We start from the raw sequence: 27,946 nt of genomic DNA on the forward strand, positions 1-27,946 counted from the left end.
TTTAAGGTCCATTTCGCATACAGATTATAAGACAATTTCTCTGATTTTAGAGACCGTAAGTCCATGGGGTCAGCGATGCCAGGTGTCTGTCTGACTCCCTGAGAATGAATTCCCAGCCTCCCGGGCCCCTGGCGGAAGGATTCTGAGACACACTCTGCGCACATTCAGCGTGCCCGGCAGGACAGACTCCCCATTCCGCAGTGCGGGGAGCTGCTCCTGACCCCCGTGGCCGGCTCCCCTCCCTCGCCTTGTCCCCGGGATGGCCTCACAGACCATCCTACCCTGGCCTGGGGTCCCCTTAGGGTAGGAACCAATCAATCCCCGCATCCCCTTTCCGTCCCGGGCTCAGGGAAGAGCAAGTCTCTTCCCCACTTGCAGCTCCCTCTGCACGTCCACCTGTCGCTCTCCCTCTCTCCAGAGCCTTTTAGCGCTTCTGGGTCTGGGTCTCTCTGGTTTGGAAACTCCCGCAGGGCGCCGGGACCCCCCACCCACCTCGCTGCTGCTGCTGCTGCTGCTGCTGCTGCTGCTGCTGCAGGAAGCCGAGCCTAGGCGGCTGCGGCGGCCACCCAGGGCTCCTCCGGGGCGCTGGGGGCGCTGTGGGGCGGGGCCGCGCTCAAGTCCCGGCGTGCCCCGCGCGGGGGCGGGCCTGCGGGGCTGGGCTGGGCGGGGCGAGAGGCCGCGCGCGTGGGAAGGTGTCGCGGGCCGCCGGGGGTGTCGGTTGGGCGCCTCGGGGCGGGAGCCGGGCGGGGGCGCGGAGGGCCATGGCCGAGCCGGCTCCGGTAAGAAAGGCTACCCGCGCGGACGCCGGGGTCGGGGCTCGGGGCGGGTCTTGGGGCTCCGGCTTGGCGGGCGCCCATGGGGTCCTCGCAGGGCGGCAGCGGAGGGCGGGGGAACGGAGTCGGTGCCGCGCGAGGCTCCGAGTGTCAGGAGCTGGGGGCCCCCGCGTCTGGGGCTCGGCGGCGGCCGCGCGCCCGCCCGCAAACTGAGCGGCGGGTCGGGTCTGGGCCGGGGGCGGACGGGGGACGGGGGACGGGGGACGGGGGAGAAATCTGTCCAGAGCCCGCGGTGCGTGTCAGCGCTGCCACTTTTACATCGCGGTTACTGAATTCACAACAAATGTGTTGAAAGGTTTAAGATGTTGAGGGTTGAGGTGATTGTCCGTCCGCGGCTCGAGTAAGATAATTCAGCCGCTGATTTGTGCTGAGTGTAAGGAGGAAGGAAGACGGCTTGGAGGGAGTAGAATAGGTTGTAGAGACCTAGGCAGAGTGCACGTACTTGATTATTTAATGTCTGTTGTACTCGAGGTTTACAGGGATGGCCATTACGGTTTTTGTTTTTTTTTTTTTTTAATTAGACACTTGTCTATTGACCATTTTTCCTGACTGCTAAACGAATTCCTAAAGTTATTTATTTCCAAATAGCGTTAACAGTCTCCACTAAGAAAACATAATATCTAGGATTAAATATTCAAAGGATATGCAACACCTTTGTGGAGAAATTATAAATAAATGGGAAGTAACCAGGCCTACGGATGGAAAGGCTGAATACAGTAAAAATGATACTTTTCTTCCAAGTTAATATGTAAGTTTACGGCAGTTTTATTAAAATGGCAGATTTTTGTGAATTTAGACAAACGTTCTAAATTTCATCTGGAAAAATAAAGGTCAAAAGTATGATTCTGAGAAAAAGAACAACGTAAGGCGAATTGCCCTACCAGGTAATAAAACTTACTATAAGCCCATAGAATTGGGATCCCTGGGTGGCGCAGCGGTTTGGCGCCTGCCTTTGACCCAGGGCGCGATCCTGGAGACCCGGGATCGAATCCCACATCGGGCTCCCGGTGCATGGAGCCTGCTTCTCTCTCTCCGCCTCTCTCTCTCTGTGTGTGACTATCATTAAAAAAAAAAAAAAAGCCCATAGAATTATTACAGTTCTGTTTTGTGCAGGAGTAGACACACAGAGCAGTGGAAACCCAAAGAGAATCCAGATGCAGACTATACTGGGTTGAATAGTGTCTCCCCAAAATCCGTTCTTTTGGAACTTCAGATTGTGACCTTATCAGAAGTAAGTTTGTTGCAGATTTAATTGGTTAAAATGAGACGATATCAGAATAGGGTAGGTTATTAATCCAGTGTGACTGGTATCTTTATAAGCAGGGATACAGAGACTCAGACATGCAAAGTGAGAATAGCCTGTTACAGTAGAGACAAAGATTGGAATTATGCACCTTTGAGTCAAGAAATGCCAAGGATGTGGCCAGCCACTACCAGAAGCTAAGGGAAAGCCTTGGAACAGATTCTCCCCTAGAGGCTCAGAGACAGCATGGCCCTGCTGACACCTTGATGACAGACTTCTAGCCACTAGAACTATAAGAGAATGTATTTTATTATTTTAAACCACCCAGTTGGGGTACTTTGTTACAGCAGCTTTCAGAAAGTAATACAGAGAACTTCAAAGCCAATGTTGGGACAACTGACTTTTCCAGTTGGAAAAAAGCCTTAAAGTAGATTACCACTGTATACCATAAAAAATTATATTCTAGATAAATTTAAAATCTAAACATGAAAAGCAAAACTTAAGCCTATTGGAAGAAAATTGTAGAATATCTTTGTAACCTAAATAAAATTTTTTTAAAACAGAAAGCAAAATGGCTTAAGGAAAGATTGATACCTTTGCATTGAAACCAAAAATTCATGTACAATATAAGCATAAATAAATGGCTATACACAAGGAGAAAGTATTTGTAACCTAGTTTGCTCAACAGTTAATCAGTATCAAATTACATAAAGGGGGAACCTGGGTGGTTCAGTTGGTTTGGCATCCAGCTCAGTTTCAGCTAAGGTCTTAATCCCAGGGTCATGAGATCAAGCCCCCAAGTCAGGCTCTGAGCTTAGCACAGAGTCTGCTTAAGACTTTCGCTCCCTCTCTCCCCCCATCAAATAAATCTTTTTTTAAAATTACATAAAGTAAGTCCCAGAAATGAAATGACAAGTGACCCATTAAAAACATAGGCAAAGGATCTGAACATGCAGTTAAGAGATCTGAAAACAAATGGTCAATCGGTAAAAGAATGGATTAAAAATTGTGACATATTCAGCCAATGGAGCAAGACACAAAATTAAATCAGTTCTCTGTATATCAACATGGACAGATCTCAAAATGTTGAGTGAAAAATGCAAGCTGCAGTATTATAAAGGATTTGTGCATAAAAGACAAAGCAATACTTATTTATAGTTACTTAGGTGTATGTAAAAATTAAAAACACACACTGAAAAGTTACATGCATCATAATGTTTGCTTCTTGGAAGAAAAAATAGGACTGAGTATAAAAACTTGCAGGATCCCTGGGGTGGTTCAGCAGTTTAGCGCCTGCCTTTGGCCCAGGGCGTGGTCCTGGAGTCCTGGGATCGAGTCCTGCGTTGGGCTCCCAGCATGGAGCTTGCTTCTCCCACTGCTGGTGTCTTTGCCTCTCTCTCACTAAGTCTATAATGAATAAATAAATAAAATCTAAAAAAAAAAAAAAAAAAGAACAGTGTTGATGAGGGACTAAAATGGACTTGAGTTTCTTTTTTTTTTTTTTAAGATTTTATTTATTTATTCATAAGAGAGAGAGAGGCAGAGACATAAGCAGAGGGAGAAGCAGGCTCCCCGCGGTGAACTTGGTGCAAGACTCAATCCCAGGACCATGGGATCACCACCTGAGCCGAAGGCAGAAGCTCCAGCTACCCTCAGTTTGTCTCCTAGAGTTGAGTCTTATGGTTTGCCTCCATCTCTTTATCTTATTTTATTTTTTCTTCTGTCAGTGACATGTTACGAAGTAAAGAACTTAATGAAAGCACAGTTTTATGCATGTTAAATTATTAAAAAATAAACTATCTTGAAAACTACCTGAAATTTGCTAATGGAATTGTGTACAAGGAGTAGTGCTTGTGAATTATTGTGAAGTGGAAGGACCATTGTCTGAAATCAGTTGGAAAGTTGTAACACCAGGTGTGGATAGGTAGGGTTTATAAAACAAGGTACTCTGAGGTAGCTCAGAGATTCTTCAAGAGTATGCATATGTATATTCCCACTCGGCTCTCTTTGTTCAGCTAGCACAGTTTGTTACCCTTGCCACTACTGGCATTCTGTACTGGATAATTTTGTGTTGTGGGGGGCTTATCTTGTGCATTGTAGGATGTTTATTGGCATCCTTGGCTTCTCCCCATTAGATCCAAGTAGCAGTCCCCACCCAATCATGACAAAAATGTCCCTAGATTTTGCCAAATGGCCCCTCAGGTAAAATTGTCCCTAGGTAGAACTAACCTCAAGTTTCTCACAGACAAAATTGCATATAAGCAAGTGAAAAATTTTGTGGCAAATTATTCCCTATGTTAATCAATCATGTTAGATCAAATTCACATTTTTAAAAACAGTAGAAATGACTTTCACTAAACTTAAAATAATTTTTTTTCTTAAAATAATTTCTAATTTAAATGTAAAGGAATTATTTAAAAACATAAATCCAAGTTTCATATTGAATATAACAAAAGTGAATAAAAATAAAAGTTAACACAGGCTGTACTTTAATACCCAAGAAAAATAACACATGGCAAAACATTTGGAGTTAAATCCAATTTAAAGAAAACAACAGGGGTGCCTGACTGGCTCAGTTGGTAGTGCATGTTACAACTCTTGATCTTGGAGTTGTGAGTTCAAGTCCCACATTGGGTGTAGAGATTACCTAAAAGAATGAAAAACTTTTTAAAAAGTATATTTTGAAAAAAGCCAAGTAATTAGAGTACTTTAACAAATACATAGTTTACGTGTTTCTAGTTACATACCTTAGAAAGTGTTCAATTTATCCAAGGCCACCACAATAAAAAATAAAAATGTTTTATATTTATTTTTTTAAAGATTTTATTTATTCATGAGAGATACACAGAGAGGCAGAGACATAGGTAGAGGGAGAAGCAGGCTCCTCGCGGGGATCCCAGTGTGGGTTTTTTTTTTTTTTTAAACACATTTGCATGCATTATTTTTTCTAATGCATTGTTTTGAAAAGTAGTGAAATTCAAAACCAATTCTTGATAAACTCTTAGTATTCTAGGAACAAGAGACATCGGGATGCCTGGGTGGCTCAGCAGTTGAGTATCTGCCTTTGGCTCGGGTTGTGATCCAGGAGTTCGGGGATTGAGTCCCACATCGGGCTCCCTGCATGGAGTCTGCTTCTCCTTTTGCCTATGTCTCTTCCTCTCTCTGTGTGTCTCTCATGAATAAATAAATAAAATCTTTAAAAAGGTGGGGGGGCACCTGGATGGCTCAGTGGTTGGGTGTCTGCCTTCAGTTCAGGGCATGATCCCAGAATCTGGGATCAAGTCCCACATCGGGCTCCTTACGGGCAGCCTTCTTCTCCCTCTGCCTGTGTCTCTGCCTCTCTCTGTGTCTCTCATAAATAAATAAATAAATAAAATATTTTTAAAAAGAGGCATCTTGGTGTTAATAAGTCAAAGGAAACCAAAAATTATTACTTGTAAACCACTACAAACACTTCCTTTGAAGAATAAGATGCATGCTATCATCACTATTACTTGATATCATTCCAGCCAGTACAGTAAGAAAGTCAGGCTTAAATCATTAAAAGAAATGTTAATTTGTAGATCTCCTTCTCTAGACACTCCAAGGCAGTCAATTGAAAGTGTTAGCCAACAAGGGAATTCATTTCCAAAATAAACATAAAAATTAACTTTCCAAGTTTTCATAATTAGAAAATTTAGTGGGATAAACCCCTCAAACATGGTAACAACAACAAAACCCCTCTACAGTCCCTAGGAATTAACATATCAAGAATTATATAAGGTCTATATGAAGAAAGCTAAATTTTACTGAAGCACATAAAAAAAGTCTAATTCTAATAAAAGTTGTACGAATGTTATGAAGAATTTAGGAGAATATTTTATAATTTTAGAATAAGAAGTCTTCCAAACAAGATACTAAACCCTGAAGCCACAAAAGAGGTTCTCCTGAAAAGTATAATACAAAAAAAAAAAAAAAAAAAAGCAGTGTGAGGGGCGCCTGAGTAGATAGACATTCACAAAGATGTGGAATGCCCCCCCACTGAAAGTATGAAAAGGATGCTAGGCCTCACAAATTAATGCAAATTAAAAGAATGAATACAGTTTTTCACCCATCACATTGGCAAAAAAAAGTTTAAGAACAACCTGTGCTGGCAAAGGTGTAAAGAAAGAAGTCTCATTAACAACAGCAGAAATGCCAAATTCTTTTTGGAAGGCAATCGGATGGTATTTATTAAACAACATGTTTAATATCTTTTGATTTAGTAGTTCTCCTTTTTAGGTTTTATCTTACAGAGGTAAAAGCATTAATATATCAAGGAGCATATCAGAGCATTGTTTGTAATTTATAAAGGAAATGGAAACTATGTACCATCACAGGGTGGGGTGTGGGGTGGTGGTGGTGTATATATACCCACCTCATGAAATATAATGCAATTTACAAAAACCTGGTTTTGCTTATACACATTGACCTGGAAAGATACCTGTAATATATTAAGTGAAGGAAGTTACGCAGTGATTTATTCACCCTTTTTAAATTTTTATTTTTTATTTTAAAGATTTTATTTATTTATTCATGAGAGACAGAGAGAGGCAGAGACACAGGCAGAGGGGGAAGCAGGCTCCATGCCAGGAGCCCGATGTGGGACTCAATCCCGGGTCTCCAGGATCATGCTCTGGGCTGAAGATGGCACTAAACTGCTGAGCCACCCAGGCTGCCTTCAACCTTATTTTAAAAAAAGAAAAGAAAAATTCTTTACTATCCATATGTGTATATAGTTTGAACAAGCATCAAGAGCTCTGGGCAGTGTAGTGATTAACAGCAGAACCACATGGCTGCAGTGGGGGAAGGAGTAGTTCCCGAGGAAGAAGTTGCTAAATAGACAAAAACAGTGTCCACTACTAAAGTTATTTTTTTAAATTGAGGAGGAGGAGCACTTGGCTGGCTCAGGGATAGAGCATATGACTCTGGATCTCAAGGTTGTGAGTTCGAGCCTCACCTTGGAGATAAGAGTTTACCTTTAAAAAAAAAGAAGCAAAAATAACTTGATGAGAAGGAGTTGAAGTCCTTTTGAAGTACTAATGCCTATATATGTATTATGTCTATAATTTCAGCTACCTCTGACTTTTGAGGATGTTGCTATTTATTTCTCTGAGCACGAATGGCTGAATCTAGAGGCATGGCAGAAGGAGCTTTACAAGCATGTAATGAGAACCAATTATGAGATTCTTGTTTCTCTAGGTAAGAAGTGTTCAATTTTGTGGGTAAGTCCTAGAACTGGGTCTGGGAGAGGTGTCAGTCACTTGGTGCTACTGTTTGTTATGTCAGATTTCTCAGAAATTAACTCAGAAAGGTATTTTTTACCCACAAGTCCTGTTTTGTTAATACCTTGTAAGCACTGCTAATCCTACTCAGGGGTAGACATTGTGATGTGAGAATATTCAAGACTGTTTGATGTGTATTGTGGCCAGAAGTAACTAAGTCAGGGCTTTTAGTCACCAACACTGGTTGCTGTGATTTCCATATGGGAGCACTCCTGGCTCGTGTCCATAATGTGCCCATATATCTTTACCCTAGGATGTCCCTACCTGTCAGTTTTTACAGTGGGGTCTGTATAACTCAGAAAAGCTAGAATATTTCCCTGCAAAGAGATTTTTTTTAAAAAAATTTTTTATTTATTTATGATAGTCACACAGAATGAGAGAGAGAGGCAGAGACACAGGCAGAGGGAGAAGCAGGCTCCATGCACCGGGAGCCCGACGTGGGATTCGATCCTGGGTCTCCAGGATCGCGCCCTGGGCCAAAGGCAGGCGCTAAACCGCTGGGCCACCCAGGGATCCTGCAAAGAGATTTTGTAAGGCTATACCCTGAAATGTTTAACAGCAGTTGTCTCATCATGGTTATGGTAATGGGTTCTTTTTAGCTTTCTTGCTTACTTGGTCTTTGTGTGTACACACACACACACATATATGTTATATATTATATGTGTATATAATATAATATATAGACAGAGGAGGGGCAAGATGGCGGAAGAGTAGGGTCCCCAAGTCACCTGTTCCCACCAGATTACCTAGATAACTCAAATCATCCTGAAAACCTACAAATTCAGTCTGAGATTTAAAGAGAGAACAGCTGGAATGCTATAATGAGAAGAGTTCACAATTCTATCGAGGTAGGAAGACGGAAAAAAATAAAAAGCATCCAAGGGGGAGGGGCCCCGCCAGGAGCCGGGCTAAGGCTGTGTGTCGAGTGCCCCCAGGACAGGAGAGCCCAGGCCCACAGGAGCAGGAGCTTCACCAAACTTCCCAGACGGAAAGGCACAGGGAGCTCAGGCAGGACCCCAGGAGGGGCGGGGATGCCCTCAGGCTCCCAGGGACACCAACGGAGGACCTGCACCCCGGGGAGAGCGCCCCACACCCCGCTGCCGAACTCCCTAAAGGGCTGCAGCACATGCCCCGCGGGGCCTCGGGAGCAGCTTGGAGGGGCTCGGGTGGAGTATCCGCCTGGAGGGGGCTGCGTGGCCAGTGAGCGGGATTCCAGCAACACAGGCCGGGGAGCCGGGGGCTGGGGCCAAGGATAAGGTGCTCCCCCTGGGACATGCGGAGGCCAGGAGGACACAGGGCAGCAAGGACGCTCGTGCCGCAGGAGCGGGCCCTGAGCTATGCAGATCCTCGGCCCCACCCCCGGAGCATCCAGGCCCCTGCAGACTGAGAGCTGTGGCAGTTACTGCGGGAGCTGACAACAGAGCTGGAGAGCTGGCCACCGCCACTGTTGTTGTTCCTCCTGGGGCCTCACAGGATAAACAACCCCCACTGAGCCTCACAGTGGCGTCACAGTATAAACAGGATAAACAACTCCCACTAAGCCTCGCACCAGGCAGGGGCTGAGCAGCTACCCCAGGTGCTCACATCTGAGAATCAGCACAGCGGCCCCTCCCCCAGAAGACCAGCTAGATGGACAGGGGAAAAGCAAATTATTGACCAAGCAGCACTGGAAAGTTCCAGGGGGAAGTCGAGGGATTTACAGTATATAGAATCAGAGGATACTCCACCTTTTTTGTTTTCTGTTTGCTCCCCCCCACCTTTTTCTCTTCTTTTCTTTTTTCTCTTCTCTCTTTTTCTCCTTTTCCCAGTACAACTTGTTTTTGGCCACTCTGCACTGAGCAAAATGACTGAAAGGAAAAATTCACCTCAAAAGAAAGAATCAGAAACAGTTCTCTCTCCCACAGAGTTACAAAATTTGGATTACAATTCAGTGTCAGAAAGCCAATTCAGAATCACAATTATAAAGCTACTGGTGGCTCTAGAAAAAAGCATAAAGGACTCAGACTTAATGACTGCAGAATTTAGATCTAATCAAGCAGAAATTAAAAATCAATTAAATGAAGGGGAGGGGCAAGATGGCGGAAGAGCAGGGTCCCCAAATCGCCTGTCCCCACCAAATTACCTAGATAACCTTCAAACCATCCTGAAAATTTACGAATTCGGCCTGAGATGTAAAGAGAGACCAGCTGGAATGCTACAGTGAGAAGAGTCCGCGCTTCTATCAAGGTAGGAAGACGGGGAAAAAGAAATAAAGGAACAAAAGGCCTCCGAGGGGGAGGGGCCCCGCGAGGAGCCGGGCTGAGGCCGGGGCGAGTGTCCCCAGGACAGGAGAGCCCCGTCCCGGAGAAGCAGGAGCTGCACCAACCTTCCCGGGCGGGCGGAAAGGGGCTCGCAGGGAGTTAGAGCAGGACCCAGGAGGGCGGGGATGCCCTCGGGCTCCCTGGGACACTAACAGACACCTGCGCCCCGGGAGAGTGCGCCGAGCTCCCTAAGGGCTGCAGCGCGCACAGCGGGACCCGGAGCAGCTCGGAGGGGCTCGGGAGCGGCTCCAGGGAGGGAGCTGCAGGGCGGGAGCGCAAATCCAACAGCGCAGGCCCCGGAGCACAGGGCGCCGGGACACAGCCCAGGATCCGGCCTCCCCCTGGGACAGGCAGAGGCCGGGAGGGCCCAGGACAGCGAGGACGCTCCTGCCCCGAGCTGAGCAGATCAGCGGCCCCGCCCCGGAGCCTCCAGGCCCTGCGGACAGAGAACCGAGAGCCCCGAGCCCCGTAGTTCCTGCGGAGGCTAAATCCAGGCTTCCAGAGTTGCCATAGCAACTGCTGCTGTTCCTCCTGGGGCCCCACGGGGTAAACAACCCCCGCTGAGCCCGGCAGCAGGCAGGGGCAGAGCAGCTCCCCCAAGTGCTAACCTGAAAATCAGCACAGCAGGCCCCTCCCCCAGAAGACCAGCTGGACGGACCAGTTCCAGGGGAAGTCAAGGGACTTAAAGTCTACAGATTCAGAAGATACTCCCCCGTGTTCCAATACAACTTGTTTTTGGCCACTCTGCACTGAGCAAAATGACTAGAAGGAAAACCTCACCTCAAAAGAAAGAATCAGAAACAGTCCTCTCTCCCACAGAGTTACGAAATCTGGATTACACTTCAATGTCAGAAAGCCAATTCAGAAGCACTATTCTACAGCTACTGGTGGCTCTAGAAAAAAGCATTAAGGACTCACGAGACTTCATGACTGCAGAATTTAGATCCAATCAGGCAGAAATTAAAAATCAATTGAATGAGATGCAATCCAAACTAGAAGTCCTAACGACGAGGGTTAACGAGGTGGAAGAACGAGTGAGTGACATAGAAGACAAGTTAATGGCAAAGAGGGAAACTGAGGAAAAAAGAGACAATCAATTAAGGGACCATGAAGACAGATTAAGGCAAATAAATGACAGTCTAAGGAAGAAAAACCTACGTTTAATTGGGGTTCCCGAGGGCGCCGAAAGGGCCAGAGGGCCAGAATATGTATTTGAACAAATCCTAGCTGAAAACTTTCCCAATCTGGGAAGGGAAACAGGCATTCAGATCCAGGAAATAGAGAGATCTCCCCCTAAAATCAATAAAAACCATTCAACACCTCGACATTTAATAGTGAAGCTTGCAAATTCCAAAGATAAAGAGAAGATCCTTAAAGCAGCAAGAGACAAGAAGTCCCTGACTTTCATGGGGAGGAATATTAGGGTAACAGCAGACCTCTCCACAGAGACGTGGCAGGCCAGAAAGGGCTGGCAGGATATATTCAGGGTCCTAAATGAGAAGAACATGCAACCAAGAATACTTTATCCAGCAAGGCTCTCATTCAAAATGGAAGGAGAGATAAAGAGCTTCCAAGACAGGCAGGAACTGAAAGAATATGTGACCTCCAAACCAGCTCTGCAAGAAATTTTAAGGGGGACTCTTAAAACTCCCCTTTAAGAAGAAGTTCAGTGGAACAATCCACAAAAACAAGGACTGAATAGATATCATGATGACACTAAACTCATATCTGTCAATAGTAACTCTGAACGTGAATGGGCTTAATGACCCCATCAAAAGGTGCAGGGTTTCAGACTGGATAAAAAAGCAGGACCCATCTATTTGCTGTCTACAAGAGACTCATTGTAGGACACCTACAACCTGAAAATAAAAGGTTGGAGAACCATTTACCATTCAAATGGTTCTCAAAATATACCCTAAAAACTATAGAACACTTCTGAAAGAAATTGAGGAAGACACAAAGAGATGGAAAAATATTCCATGTTCATGGATTGGCAGAATTAATATTGTGAAAATGTCAATGTTACCCAGGGCAATTTACACGTATAATGCAATCCCTATGAAAATACCATGGACTTTCTTCAGAGACTTAGAACAAATTATTTTAAGATTTGTGTGGAATCAGAAAAGACCCCAAACAGCCAGGGGAATTTTAAAAAAGAAAACCATATCTGGGGGCATCACAATGCCAGATTTCAGGTTGTACTACAAAGCTGTGTTCATCAAGACAGTGTGGTACTGGCACAAAAACAGACATATAGATCAATGGAACAGAACAGAGAACCCAGAAGTGGACCCTGAACTTTATGGTCAACTAATATACGATAAAGGAGGAAAGACGATCCACTGGAAGAAAGACAGTCTCTTCAATAAATGGTGCTGGGAAAATTGGACATCCACATGCAGAAGAATGAAACTGGACCACTCTCTTGCACCATACACAAAGATAAACTCAAAATAGATGAAAGATCTAAATGTGAGACAAGATTCCATCAAAATCCCAGAGGAGAACTCAGGCAACACCCTTTTTGAACTTGGCCACAGTAACCGGAGAAGGACAAACAGTGTATGTTCTCATTCATTTGGGGAATATGAATAATAGTGAAAGGGAATATAAGGGAAGGGAGAAGAAATGTATGGGAAATATCAGAAAGGGAGACAGAACATAAAGACTTCTAACTCTGGGAAATGAACTAGGGGTGTTGGAGGGGGAGGAGGGCGGGGGGTGGGGGTGAATGGGTGACGGGCACTGAGGGGTACACTTGACGGGATGAGCACTGGGTGTTATTCTGTATGTTGGTAAATTGAACACCAATAAAAATTAATTTATAAAAAAAAAATCAATTAAATGAGATGCAATCCAAACTAGAGGTCCTAACGACAAGGGTTAACGAGATAGAAGAACAAGTGAGTGACGTAGAAGACAAGTTGATGGCAAAGAGGGAAAATGAGGAAAAAAGAGGAAAACAAAAGATTGTGAAGATAGGTTAAGGGAAATAAATGACAGCCTCAGAAGGAAAAATCTACGTTTAATTGGGGTTTCCAAGGGCGCCAAAAGGGACAGAGGTCCAGAATATGTATTTGAACAAATCATAGCTGAAAACTTTCCTAATCTGGGAAGGGAAACAGGCATTCAGATCCAGAAAATACATCGATCCCCCCCCCCAAAAAATGCTCAACACCTCGACATTTAATAGTGAAGCTTACAAATGCCAAAGATAAAGAAAAGATCCTTAAAGCGGAAGAGACAAGAAATCTCTATCTTTTATGGGGAGAAATATTAGATTAACAGCAGACCTCTCCACAGAGACCTGGCAGGCCAGAAAGGGCTGGCAGGATATATTCAGGGTCCTAAAGAGAAGAACATGCAGCCAAGAATACTTTATCCAAGAAGGCTCTAATTCAGAATAGAAGGAGAGATAAAGAGCTTCCAATATAGCAGAAACTGAAAGAATATGTGACCACGAAGCCAGCTCTGCAACAAATACTAAGGGGGATTCTGTAATAGAGGAAGTCCAAGGGAACAAGCCACAAAAACAGGGACTGAATAGGTATCATGATGACACTAAATTCATATCTTTCAATAGTAACTCTGAACGTGAATTGGCTTAATGACCCCATCAAAAGGCACAGGGTTTCAGACTCAATAAAAAAGCAAGACCCATCTATTTGCTGTCTACAAGAGACTCATTTTAGACAGAAGGACACCTACAGCCTGAAAATAAAAGGTTGGAGAACCATTTACCATTCAGATGGCCCTCAAAGGAAAGCAGGGGTAGCCATCCTTACATCAGATAAACTAAAATTTATCCCGAAAACTGTAGTGAGAGATGAAGACACTATATCATACTTAAAGGATCTATCCAACAAGATGACATAACAATCATCAATATTTATGCCCTGTTGTGGGAGCTGCCAAGTATATCAATCAATTAATAACCAGTTAAGAGATAATTAGATAATAATACACTTTTACTTGGTGACTTGAACGTAGTGCTTTCTACAATTGACAGGTATTCTAAGCACAACATCTCCAAAGAAACAAGAGCTTTAAATGATACACTGGACCAGATGTATTTCACAGATATTTACAGAACTTTACATCCAAATGTAATTGAATACACATTCTTCTCAAGTGCACGTGGAACTTTTGCCAGAATAGATTACATACTGGGTCACAAGTCAGGTCTTTTTTTTTTTTTTAAATAAATCTGGTCTTAACCGATAGCAAAATATTGGGATCGTCCCCTGCATATTTTCAGACCATAATGCTTTGAAATTAGAACTAAATCACAAGAAGTTTGGAAGGATTTCAAGCACGTGGAAGTTAAGGACCATCCTGCTAAAAGATGAAAGGGTCAACCAGGAAATTAGAGAAGAATTAAAAAGATTCATGGAAACTAATGAGAATGAAGATACAACCATTCAAAATCTTTGGGATACAGCAAAAGCAGTCCTGAGGGGGAAATACATCGCAATACAAGCATCTATCCAAACACTGGAAAGAACTCAAACACAAAAGCTAACCTTGCACCTAAACGAGCTGGAGAAAAAACAGCAAATAGATCCTACACCCAGCAGAAGAGAGTTAATAAAGATTCGTGGAGAACTCCATGAAATAGAGACCAGAAGAACTGTTGAACAGATCAACAAAACCAGGAGGTGGTTCTTTGAAAGAATTAATTAGATAAACCATTAGCCAGCCTTATTAAAAAGAAGAGAGAAAAGACTCAAATTAATAAAATCATGAATGAGAAAGGAGAGATCACCATGAACACCAAGGAAATACAAATGATTTTAAAAACATACTATGAGCAGCTATACGCCAGTAAATTAGGCAAACTACCAAAACTGGAACAGGAAGAAATAGAAAACCTGAACAGGCCAATAACCAGGGAGGAAATTGAAGCAGTCATCATCAAAAACCTCCCAAGAGGGGGATCCCTGGGTGGTTCAGCAGTTTAGCGCCTGCCTTTGGTCCAGGGCGCGATCCTGGAGTCCCGGGATCGAGTCCCACGTCGGGCTCCCGGCATGGAGCCTGCTTCTCCCTCTGCCTCTCTCTCTCTTTCTCTCCTCTGTGTATCATAAATAAATAAGTAAATCTTTAAAAAAAATAAGCAAGAATGACCAAAATATTAAAAAAACAAACAAACAAAAAACTCCCAAGACACAAAAGTCCAGGGCCAGATGGCTTCCCTGGGGAATACTATCAAACATTGAAAGAAGAAACCATACCTATTCTACTAAAGCTGTTCCGAAAGATAGAAAGAGATGGAATACTTCCACACTCGTTCTATGAGGCCACATCACCTGAATTCCAAAGCCAGACAAAGACCCCACCAAAAAGGAGAATTATAGGCCAATATCCCTGATGAACATGGCCGCAAAAATTCTCAACGAGATACTAGCCAATAGGATCCAACTATACATTAAGAAGATTATTCACCATGACCAAGTGGGATTTATCCCCGAGATGCAAGGCTGGTTCAACACTTGTAAAGCAATCAATGTGATTGATCAGATCAGCAAGAGAAAAAGCAAGAACCATAGGATCCTCTCAATAGATTCAGAGAAAGCATTTGACAAAATACAGCATCCATTCCTGATCAAAACTCTTCAGAGTGTAGGGATAGAGGGAACATTCTTCCACATCTTAAAAGCCATCTATGAAAAGCCCACAGCAAATATCATTCTCAATGGGGAAGCACTGGGAGCCTTTCCCCTAAGATCAGGAACAATATAGGCATGTCCACTCTCACCACTGCTATTCAACATAGTCCTAGAAGTCGTAGCCTCAGCAATCAGACAACAAAAAGACATTAAAGGCATTCAAATTGGCAAAGAAGAAGTCAAACTCTCCCTCTTTGCAGATGACATGATACTCTACATAGAATACCCAAAAGACTCCACCCCAAGATTGCTAGGACTCATACAGCAATTTGGCAGTGTGGCAGGATACAAAATCAATGCCCAGAAATCAGTGGCATTTCTATACACTAACAATGAGACTGAAGAAAGAGAAATTAAGGAGTCAATCTCACAATTGCACCCAAAAGCATAAAATACCTAGGAATAAATCTAACCAAAGAAGTAAAGGATCTATACCCTAAAAACTACAGAACACTTTTGAAAGAAACTGAAGAAGATACAAAGAGAAGGAAAAATATTTCATGCTCATGGATTGGAAGAATTAATATTGTGAAAATGTCAATGTGACCCAGGGCAATTTACACGTTTAATGCAATCCCTATCAAAATACCATGGACTTTCTTCAGAGAGTTGGAACAAGTTATTTTAAGATTTGTGTGGAATCAGAAAAGACCCCGAATAGCCAGGGGGATTTTAAAAAAGAAAACCATATCTGGGGGCATCACAATGCCAGATTTCAGGTTGTACTACAAAGCTGTGGTCATCAAGACAGTGTGGTACTGGTACAAAAACAGACACATAGGTCAATGGAACAGAATAGAGAATCCAAAAGTGGACCCTCAACTTTATGGTCAACTAAGATTTGACACAGGAGGAAAGACTATCCACTGGAAGAAAGACAGTCTCTTCAATAAATGGTGCTGGGAAAATTGGACAGCCACACACAGAAAAATGAAATTGGACCATTCTCTTACACCATCCACAAAGATAAACTCAAAATGGATGAAAGATCTAAATGTGAGACAAGATTCCATCAAAATCCTAGGTGAGAACACAGGCAAACACCCTTTTTGAACTTGGCCACAGTAACTTCTTGCAAGATACATCCATAGAGGCAAGAGAAACAAAAGCAAAAATGAACTATTGGGACTTCATCAAGATAAGTAGCTTTTGCAAAGCAAAAGATACCGTCAACAAAACTAAAAGCCAACCTACAGAATGGGAGAAGATAGTTGCAAATGACGTATCAGATAAAGGGCTAGTTTCCAAGATCTATAAAGAACTTATGAAACTCAACACCAAAGAAACAAACAATCCAATCATGAAATGGGCAAAAGACATGAACAGAAATCTCACAGAGGAAATCATAGACATGTCCAACAAGCACATGAGGAAATGCTCCGCATTACTCGCCATCAGGGAAATACAAATCAAAACCACAATGAGATACCACCTCACACCAGTGATAATGGGGAAAATTAACAAAGCAGGAAACCACAAATGTTGGAGAGGATGTGGAGAAAGGGGAACCCTCCTGCACTGTTGGTGGGAATGTAAACTGGTGCAGCCACCTGGAAAACTGTGTGGAGGTTCCTCAAAGAGTTAAAAATAGATCTGCCCTACGACCCAGCAATTGCACTGTTGGGGATTTACCCCAAAGATTCAGATGCAATGAAACACCGGGACACCTGCACCCCAATGTTTCTAGCAGCAATGTCCACAATAGCCAAACTGTGGAAGGAGCCTTGGTGTCCATCGGAAGATGAATGGATAAAGAAGATGTGGTTTATGTATACAATGGAATATTACTCAGCCATTAGAAATGACAAATACCCACCATTTGCTTCGACGTGGTTGGAACTGGAAGGTATTATGCTGAGTGAAATAAGTCAATCAGAGAAGGACAAACATTATATGGTCTCATTCATTTGGGCAATATAGAAAATAGTGACAGGGAATATAGGGGAAAGGAGGAAAAATGAGTGGGAAATATCAGAAATGGAGACAGAAAATGAGAGATTCCTAACTCTGGGCAACGAACTAGGAGTCGTAGAAAGGGAGGTGGGTGGGGGGGTTGGGGTGACTGGGTGACGGGCCCTGAGGGGCGCACTTGACGGATGAGCACTTGGTGTTATTCTATATGTTGGCAAATTGAACACCAATAAAAACTAAATATATAAACAAGTAAAAAAAATATACATATATATTACATGTGTATATATACACATGCATATACAATATACACATATATACATCTATGTATATACATATATGCTATATATACATATATACAAATATATATATATATACGTTTTATATATCAAATGAATGATAGTCTTTGCTTCCTCCTCACTCCTGCACTTGTTAATTGCCCAAGGCCACCATTGTTAACCTTTTTTGTTTTAGTTCTTACTGTGCTTGTCTCCAGTCTATCATGCTTACATCCCTATTACTTGATTTATCAAGTTTAGCAGCATTACTTATTGCTATGAAAAATGAGGCATTAACTCACTTAAACTTTCTGCTATCTCCTTTTTTCCATTTTTCCTAAGTTTTGTTTTTTTTTCATGCCTCTCTTGGATACATTTATAATTCAAATTTCTAGATCAAGTTCCATCAACTTTATATCTCTTGTTTCCTTCAGTGTATGAAGAGAATGCAGTTAGTTCTTCTGTGCTTCCTGCCACCTCTCTGGCTACCTCCTCGCGGCCACATGACTTCCTTTATATTGCAAGGTTTCTAATACTTTATATCTATTCCATTGCCATAAGTAAGTTTTCCAGTCTTTATGTATACAGTGTTGTTTCTAAAACACAATCCAAGACATTATGTATTTTTATTGTTGCCAAAGAACCAATTAAAGTAATTGAATCTGTAGAGAAAGAAATATAATCCTATATTGTTAATCCTGTTCCACCCCAAAATTATGTCCCAAACATCAGGATCAAATGGATTCAAATTGGTATATCATTGTGGGTTTAATTTAAATTTCCTTAATAATTAATGATCGTGAGCATCTTTTCATTTGCATATTTTCTTAGGAGAAATGTCTATTCAAATACTTTGCCCATTTTTAAATTGGTATATTTGTCTTTTTGTTATTTTTAAGAGTTCTCTGTTTGTTCTGGATACCAGAACATTATCAGATATATGACTCACAGGTACTTTCTCCCATTCTGTGGGTTGTCTCTTCACTTTCTTGATGGGTATCCTTTGAAGCACAGAAGTTTTTAATTTTTATGAAGTCCAGTTTCTTTTCTCTTGTGTTGCTTGAGCTTTTGATATCATACTTAAGAAACCATTGCCTGATCCAGTTACAAAGATTTACTTTTATGTTTTCTTCTAAGAGACTTACAGTTTCAGTGCTTACATTTAGGTCTTTGATCCATTGTTAGTTAATTTTTATATATGGTGTGAGGTAGGGATCCAGCTTCTTTTGCATATGGATATCCAGTTGTCCCAACAGCATTTGTTGAAAAAACTGTTCGTTTCCCTGTTGAATTCTCTTGGCGTCCTTTGGGAAAATCAATTGACCATAAATGGAGAAGTTTTATTTCTGGATTCTCAATTCTGTTTCATTGATCTGTGTGTGTATCTTCATGCCAATACCACACTGTTTTGATTACCATTATCAGTTTGTCAATTTCTGCAAAAAAAAAAAAAAAAGTAGGTTGGATTTGGGGAATATTGTTATCTTAATAATGTTAAGCCTTCCTATTCATAAATGTTGAGATATCTATTTATTAATCACCTTTAAAATCTCTTTCAACAATATTTTAATTTTTACTGTATAAGTGTTACTTTTTTTAATTTAGTTTATTCTTTAGTGTGTTATTTCTGGTGTTAATGTAAATTGAATTATTTTCTTGGTTTTATTTATATATTTTTTATTTTTATTATTTTAAAAGATGCTGGGATTTCAACAGATGAAGACTGAGAATCGGTATATGGATTTAAATAAAAGATAGTGATTCCTTTCCTCATGAATTCTTGGAGATTGAAGGCAGATTTCAGAGGGCAAGGAGGAATCTAGAACAGTGATCAGTCTCCACATGTACTACATCACTTTGACATTTTAACCCTGAGGCATTACCTGGCTGACCCTCTTTCTCTGATATAAACCATACACTGATCTCCCTTTAACAATCTATGAAGCATACTTTAGGTTCTGTTAAATAGACATTATTTTTAAAAAGTTTTACTTGAAAATATGTAAAATAAACATTTCTTATAGGGAAATGGGGTCACATATTAGAGAATCTTGTAACTATTTTCATTTGCTTATTTCATTGCTTGCAACACTTCATTACAACACTTTATTCTAACAGAACTCCACCATGTTTGGGGTTGTGATTAACACTATAATCAGTGGACTTCTGACAATATTTCAGCTGGAAAGCTACCTACTGTGAAATTATCTAGGACAGGCATTCCAGTTTTTTAAAAAATTTTATTTATTTATTCATGAGAGACACAGAGAAAGAGAGAGGCAGAGACACAGGCAGTGGGAGAAGCAGGCTCTATGCAGGGAGCCCTATGGGACTTGATCCTGGGTCCCCAGGATCACATCCTGGGCTGAAGCCAGTGCTAAACCACTAAGCTACCCAGGCATCCCAAGGCATTCCAGTTCTTATTTTCACAACCCCCCCCCCTTTTTTTCACAAACCCTTTTTTAAAAAAAAAATTATTGGAGTTCAATTTGCCAACATATTTCATAACACCCAGTGCTCATCCTGCCAAGTGCCCCTCTCATTGCCCATCACCCAGTCACCCCAATGCCCCCTGCCCACTTCCCCTTCCACTACCCCTTGTTCATTTCCCAGAGTTAGGTGTCTCATGTTTTGTCACCCTCGCTGGTATTTTCACTCGTTTTCTCTCCTTTCCCTTTATTCCCTTTCACTAATTTTTATATTCCCCAAATGAATGAGACCATATAATGACAAACCCTCTTTCTTCCCATGGTACCTGCAGTACTATTCCACCATTCTCAAAGCATGCTAATAGTGAGTTTTATGAAACCCATGACAATACATACTGCTAGGCATATGGGGACCAAGACAGGATTTAAATAGTACAACTGATTTAACAGGTCCAGATAGATTAGGAAGTACAGTTAGGATGTGTGGGCAGTTTTACTCCTCCTTGCATAAACCTGTAATCTATTTTTTGACATCTTGTCTCATACATTTTCCCAGGAGTATATTTTTTAATAAATTTATTTTTTATTGGTGTTCAATTTGCCAACTTACAGAATAACACCCAGTGCTCATCCTGTCAAGTGCCCACCTCAGTGCCCGTCACCCAGTCACCCCCATCCCCCGCCCACCTCCCAGGAGTACATTTTGAAACATAAAAGCAACTCCGTGTGTTTTAAACTTAGTGCTGAAAGAAACCAAAGTACCCTGTCTGACTTCTTTGTGCAGATGGCAGACTTCCCAAACCAGAACTAATATCCTGGATTGAACAGGGGAGAGAGTTCTTCAAGAACTGGGGAGAATTACAGAAATCAGGAAACATAATTTGCCCTTCTGCTGATTTGCAATTTGATCCAGTTATCGGGGGACATCTGCTTTGGGGTGAGTATGAAGAATGTAGGGCCCTATCCTTAAGACATCACAATGTGTATCTTTGTTCAGTTCTCTGATCTCATCTTCCTGCTTGGCTGGGCTGAAGCTTGACATCTGTGTATTCTAGAGAAACACAAAGTATAGTAGTTAGGAGTACGGGTTCTAGAGTCTGTGTCTGGATCTTGTCATTCTGGGTCACCTTGGACAAGTTGTTCAACCTATCTATATTTCAATTTCCTGACCTATAAGATGAAGATAATAAATAAAAGTACCTATATTATAGGACTATATACGTTAACATATGTAAAGTGTTAAAGTGATACATGAAACACAGTAAGAGCTCAGTAAATGTAAGCTATTGCTAGTAGTAGGGAGGGCGAGGGAGACAGTGGCAGGAATCAGAGACTGGTTATCCAAATTCGAGGAAGCAAAATTGCTTCCTTCCTATCTGGAGACTGTTGACTCTACTTGAATACCTAAAATTAGGTCTCCTCTGTTTTTTCTTGTTAAAAGGGATTTTTGGATTCTTTTTATTTTTTTATTTATTTTTTATTTATTTTTATTTACTTATGATAGTCACAGAGAGAGAGATAGAGGCAGAGACACAGGCAGAGGGAGAAGCAGGCTCCATGCACCGGGAGCCTGACGTGGGATTCGATCCCGGGTCTCCAGGACCGTGCCCTAGGCCAAAGGGAGGCGCCAAACCGCTGCGCCACCCAGGGATCCCTTTTTAAAAAATATTTATGTTAGGGACACCTGAGTGGCTCGGTGGTTGGGCGCCTCCCTTCGGCCTGGGGAATGATCCTGGGGTCCCAGAATCAAGTCCTGCATTGGGCTCCCTGCATGGGGTCTGCTTCTCCCTCTGTCTGTGTCTCTCCCTCTCTGTGTGTGTCTCTCATGAATAAATAATTAAAATCTTTAAAAATATATTTATTTCATTTATTTGAGAGAGAGTGAGAGAACAAGCGGTGTGGGACACAGGGCAAAGGCAGAGGGAGAGAATCTCAAGCAGACTCCCTGCTGAGTGTAGAGCCCGACTCGGGGCTCAATCTTACAACCCCAAGATCATGACCTGAGCCAAAACCAAGAGTTGGTTGCTCAACCGACAGAGCCACCCAGGTGCCCCTGAGATTTTTGGATTCTTAAAAGTCAGCATTAAAGTATGGAATGACAAAGCCAATGGGAGCATCATTCCAAGAAATGTCAACAGTTTGTTTAGTTTTTTGCTGCTTCTTTCTGGATAATAATGGAGTTTTGCTCCACAAGTTATTTCAATTTTTACCCCGTTATCAGTTCTTCCAGAAAACCTTTTTTAAAAGGTTTTTGGGCATAGGGATGAGGAGCGGAGACCTGAACCTAGGCCCTGCTGCCTGGCCTTAGGGACAGCCCTTTGGTCACATGAAACTGTGGTGTTAGGGCCTATTAGTGACAGTGCTGCCATGACTTCTTGACTCCAGGAATGTCTGCACATCAAAATGGCACAAGTCTGGGATCTTTGGGTGGCGCAGCGGTTTAGCGCCTGCCTTTGGCCCAGGGCGCGATCCTGGACACCCGGGATCGAATCCCACGTCAGGCTCCCGGTGCATGCAGCCTGCTTCTCCCTCTGCCTGTGTCTCTGCCTCTCTCTCTCTCTCTCTCTCTCTCTCTCTCTCTCTCTGACTATCATAAATAAATAAAAATTTTAAAAAAATGGCACAAGTCTGATGGTCCTGTAGTCATGGTGGTGATGAGCACTTACAGGTGCTTGTGGTATGCCAGGCACATGCGCAGCACCATACATGCGGGAAGTCACTTTATAATCATGACCACCATTTGTCCTGTTGCTTCCCTGTGTCTGTCCCTGTGTCTACAGAAGAAGGAACCAAAGCCAAGAGAACTTAGCTTGACAAAGGCTACACAGTAGAGAGATGGGATTTGAACCCAGACAGTCTGATTCCAAAGCTTTGGCCCTATGTTTAGGCCCTGTATTTTCTTTTCTTTTTTTTTTTTTAAGATTTTATTTATTTATTCATGAGAAACAGAGAGACAGAGAGGTAGAGACACAGGCAGAGGGAGAAGCAGGCTCCGTGCAGGGAGCCCGATGTGAGACTCAATCCCAGGTCCCCAAGTTCATGCCCTGGGCCGAAGGTGGTGCTAAACTGCTGAGCCACCTAGGCTGTCCTTCTTCTTTCCTTTTTTAAAGTTTTATTATTTATTTATTTATTTATTTATTTATTTATTTATTTATTTATTTATTTATTTAAATAAATTTATTTTTTATTGGTGTTCAATTTGTCAATATACAGAATAACACCCAGTGCTCATGCCATCAAGTGCCCACCTCAGTGCCCGTCACCCAGTCATCCCCACCCCCCCGCCCACCTCCCCTTCCATCACCCCTAGTTCATTTCCCAGAGTTAGGAGTCTTTCATGTTCTGTCTCCCTTTCTGATATTTCCCACTTATTTTTTCTCCTTTCCCCTTTATTCCCTTTCACTATTTTTTATAGTCCCCAAATGAATGAGACCATATCATGTTTGTTCTTCTCCGATTGACTTATTTCACTCAGCATAATACCCTCCAGTTCCATCCACGTCGAAGCAAATGGTGGGTATTTGTCGTTTCTAATGGCTGAGGAATATTCCATTGTATACATAAACCACATATTCTTTATCCATTCATCTTTCAATGGACACCGAGGCTCCTTCCACAGTTTGGCTATTGTGGACATTGCTGCTATAAATATCGGGGTGCAGGTAAAAGTTGTATTTAAGTAATCTCTACACCAAGTGTGGGGCTTGAACTCATGACTGTGAGATAAGAGTCACATGCTCTTTCAGCCTAGCCAGCCAGGTACCCCTATAGTTTCTTCTTTAAAGATACATATTTTTTTCAGTTTAGTTTTAGTGCTCTCACTAAACTCTCAGCCATGAAATAGAACCACATTGAAATGTCCCTGGTTGTGGAGCTCAGTGGGAGCTGGGTTCCCAGGTCCCCAGAGGTCACCATCACCTCTCCCTTTCCTGGTGACATAAGCCTTTAGTCATGCCACAGACAGGAATACTGACTGAATTTTTGTTTCCTATTTCAGGAAGCCAACAAGCTGTGAATTCCGTAGAAGCTAAATGCCTTTTCCAAGTAGATCCACTAGAAGGCCAGTGCTTCTCTAAACCTTCAGGAGGAGTAGGAGGTATTTCCTTCAGGCCTGACCAAAGCCTGGCCCTCATGAACCCACACAGACATGACAGGCAGGCTCCATTTCCAGTAGTCCACAGTTCCAGGGAGCCTACCCAAAGAGAAGGAATCTCAAGTCCTAGAACTCTGGGTCTCCCTGGCTTCCAGGAAGTTCCCTCCTGGGAGGGCACCCAGCACCCTTGCGCTGTCTGTGGAGAAAGCTTTTGGAAGAAGGACCACTTAGAGAAGCATGAGGGGAGCCACCTGAAAGACCAGCCACGTAGGTCCTGGAAGAAGTTCCGCAAACAAGCTGATCCACAGCAACAGCGGAGCCTCCCTCAGTGTCAGAGGCGCTTCCCATGTCATGATTGTGGGAGGAGCTTCCGCCTGAAGCAGTATTTGCTTAGACATCTGGCTGTCCACGCAGGGAAGAGTCCCCTGCAGTGCCCTGAATGTAAAATGTGCCTCCCGCACAAGCAGACACTTCTCAGCCACCGCCTGTGGCACAAGGAGAGGCCTTCCCAGGGCCCCGGATATGACAAGAGCTTTCTCCCAAAGAGCAGCGTGCAGGCCCCGCCCAGCCAGCCCAGCGGGGAGAGGTTAGTCTGCGGTGAAGGCGAGGGGGATGAGCCTCCCCTGTCCGGGGAGGCTGAGCTGGCCCGCGTGCCGTCGGGAGGGAAGCCAGACCCCGGGTGGGCCGGGGACGAGCGCCACCACGCCGAGAGGCCCGCGGAGGCCCTGCAGCGCCGCCCCGAGAGGCCGTTCGTTTGCGTGGAGTGTGGTAAGCGCTTCACCGCACGGTCCAGGCTGGCCATCCACAGCAGGATACACACGGCAGAGAAGCCCTTCCAGTGCCCCGAGTGTGACAAGAGTTTCCGCCTGCGCGGCCTGCTGAGGGCCCACCAGCGTGCGCACGGTGGCGAGAGTCCTTTCTCCTGCAGGAAGTGTGGCAAGGGCTTTGCCAAGCAGTGTAAGCTCGCGGAGCACGCCCGCATGCACAGCGGGGAGAAGCCGTTCTGGTGTGCGGCGTGCGGCAGGAGCTTCCGCCAGAGGGGCCAGCTGCTAAGGCACGAGCGCCTGCACACAGACGAGAAGCCCTTCCAGTGCCCCGAGTGCGAACTGAGCTTCCGGCTGAAGAGCATGTTGAGGGCACACCGGCTGTGCCACGGCGGGCAGAGGCCATTCTCCTGCGCGGAGTGCGGCCGTGGCTTCACGCACCAGTGCAAGCTCCGCGAGCACCTGCGGGTGCACAGCGGGGAGAGGCCCTTCCAGTGCCCCGAGTGTGACAAGAGCTTCCGCCTGAAGGGCATCCTGCAGGCGCACCGGCGCACGCACAGCAAGGAGCGGCCCTTCTCGTGCGGGGAGTGCGGCAAGGGCTTCACCCGCCAGTCCAAGCTCACCGAGCACTTCCGCGTGCACAGTGGGGAGAGGCCGTTTCAGTGCCCTGCCTGCGACCGGAGCTTCCGCCTGAAGGGGCAGCTGCTGAGCCACCAGCGCCTGCACACCGGGGAGAGACCCTTCCAGTGCCCTGAGTGCGGCAAGAGCTACCGAGTCAAGGCGGACATGAAGGCGCACCAGCTGCTGCACGGCGGGGAGATGCCCTTCTCCTGCAAGTGCGGCAAAGGCTTTGCCAAGCAGTCCAAGCTCATCGAACACGTCAGGACGCACACGGGGGAGAAGCCTTTCCAGTGTCCCAAATGTGACAAGAGCTTCCGCCTAAAGGCCCAGCTGCTCAGCCACCAAGGCCTGCACACCGGGGAGAGGCCTTTCCGCTGCCCCGAGTGTGGTAAGAACTTCCGGGAGAAGGGACACATGCTGCGGCACCAGCGCATCCATAGGCCTGAGAGGCCGTTTGCCTGTGGCGACTGTGGGAAGGGCTTCATTTATAAGTCCAAACTCGCGGAACATGTCAGAGTGCACACAAAATCCTACAGTGCTCCCAGTGAGCCTGACATTAAGAAAAGGCTTAGCCAGCTGTTTGCAATGATAGAGGCTGACTGGAGTTGAGGCCGGGTAGGGCATCCAGAGCCTTCAGCAGAGTTGATGTTGCCGCCTGGGAAGCCACAGCAGCCATGGCCAGACCAACTAGGGGACAGAGTTTAGGAACAGAGGTCCTTTTTTTTTTTTTTTTTTTAGCAAGAAGGTGACCTGACTTAGGAATTTGGGAAACCATACAGCAAGATTTTCTTTTCCTTTCTTTTTTTTTAAATAGTAAATTTATTTTTTATTGGTGTTCAATTTGCCAATATACAGAATAACACCCAGTGCTCATCCCGTCAAGTGCCCCCCTCAGTGCCCGTCACCCAGTCATCCCTACCCCCCGCCCTCCTCCCCTTCCACCACCCCTAGTTCGTTTCCCAGAGTTAGGAGTCTTTTTTTTTTTTGCATTCTTTTTTTAAATTTTAATTATTTTATTTTATTTTATTTATTTATGATAGTCACAGAGAGAGAGAGAGGCAGAGACACAGGCAGAGGGAGAAGCAGGCTCCATGCACTGGGAGCCTGACGTGGGATTTGATCCCGGGTCTCCAGGATCGCGCTCTGGGCCAAAGGCAGGCGCCAAACCGCTGCACCACCCAGGGATCCCGAGTTAGGAGTCTTTATGTTCTGTCCCCCTTTCTGATATTTCCCACACATTTCTTCTCCCTTCCCTTATATTCCCTTTCACTATTATTTATATTCCTCAAATGAATGAGAACATACAATGTTTGTCCTTCTCCGATTGACTTACTTCACTCAGCATAATACCCTCCAGTTCCATCCACGTTGAAGCAAATGGTGGGTGTTTGTCGTTTCTAATGGCTGAGTAATATTCCATTGTATACATAAACCACATCTTCTTTATCCATTCATCTTTCGATGGACACCGAGGCTTCTTCCACAGTATGGCTATTGTAGACATTGCTGCTAGAAACATCGGGGTGCAGGTGTCTCGGCGTTTCATTGCATCTGTATCTTTGGGGTAAATCCCCAGCAGGGCAATTACTGGGTCATAGGGCAGATCCATTGTTAACTCTTTGAGGTCTTTCCTTCTTTCCTTCCACTACTGTCCACTTCCAGCACCAGGAAGGCCTAGCAGCTGGTATTTACCTTGCACGAGAAAACAAGGAAAATTGAACAAACCATCTAGAAATAATTATTGTAGATGTTGTCTGGGAGAAAAGCCCTCCTCCTTCTGGCACTTAGAGGACTCCCAAACAACCAATCACCCCAGAGGAAACTGTCACACAAGCCCCACCTGTATGCACAAAGACCTTGATTAAATTCTCCACTGCTGCATTCTTAAGTATGAACCTGCAAGGATTATCAAACACTTGGAAAAAAAAAAAACTTATATGGGAAAGAGAGAAATCAAGATGAATAATAGTAACAAAAATATCCCAGACAGATCATGGATAATTCAGGAAATAAAAGCTAAAATTTAAAATCTCTAATTAAGGGGTGTCTGGGTGGTTCATTTGGTTAAGCATCATTCTCTTGATCTCACTCAGGTCATATCTCACGGTTGTGAGATCGAGCCCTGGATCAGCCTCTATACCGGGCAATGGAGCCTGCTTAGGATTCTCTCTCCTTCTGCCCCACCCCCCACTCCAGCACATACTCTCTCTCAAGATATATACATAGATGTATATCTTGCCTGATTATATCACTACCCTCACTGATCTTCCAGTTCCTCCCCTTACCTGCCACGGTCCGTTCTCTGAAGAGCAGTTAGATTGATCCTTTTTAAAAAAAAGTCAGGGGTGCCTGGGTGGCTCAGTCTGTTAAGCATCTGCCTTCAGGTCATGATCCTGGAGTTCCAGGGTTGGGCCCCACATCACACTCCCTGCTCAGTGGGGAGCCTGCTTCTGCTCATTCTCTCTCTCAAATAAATAAATAAAATATTTTTAAAAAGAAAAG

The 27,946-nt window shown here is 43.9% G+C and overlaps 1 protein-coding gene across 1 annotated transcript; it reads left to right on the plus strand.

Moving 5' to 3' along the window:
• Nucleotides 1-711: 711 nt before the first annotated feature.
• Nucleotides 712-27,939, plus strand: ZNF786 (zinc finger protein 786). Its single transcript, XM_055335149.1, has 4 exons — nucleotides 712-779; nucleotides 7,170-7,296; nucleotides 20,751-20,903; nucleotides 23,964-27,939. The coding sequence occupies exons 1-4, from the start codon at nucleotides 762-764 to the stop codon at nucleotides 26,051-26,053; spliced, it is 2,388 nt and encodes a 795-aa protein (XP_055191124.1). The 5' UTR covers nucleotides 712-761; the 3' UTR covers nucleotides 26,054-27,939.
• The last annotated feature ends 7 nt before the right edge of the window (nucleotides 27,940-27,946 follow it).

This window comes from Nyctereutes procyonoides, unplaced genomic scaffold (assembly GCF_905146905.1).
Source record: "Nyctereutes procyonoides isolate TBG_1078 unplaced genomic scaffold, NYPRO_anot_genome, whole genome shotgun sequence".
In the NCBI taxonomy this organism is placed as follows: Eukaryota; Metazoa; Chordata; class Mammalia; order Carnivora; family Canidae; genus Nyctereutes; species Nyctereutes procyonoides.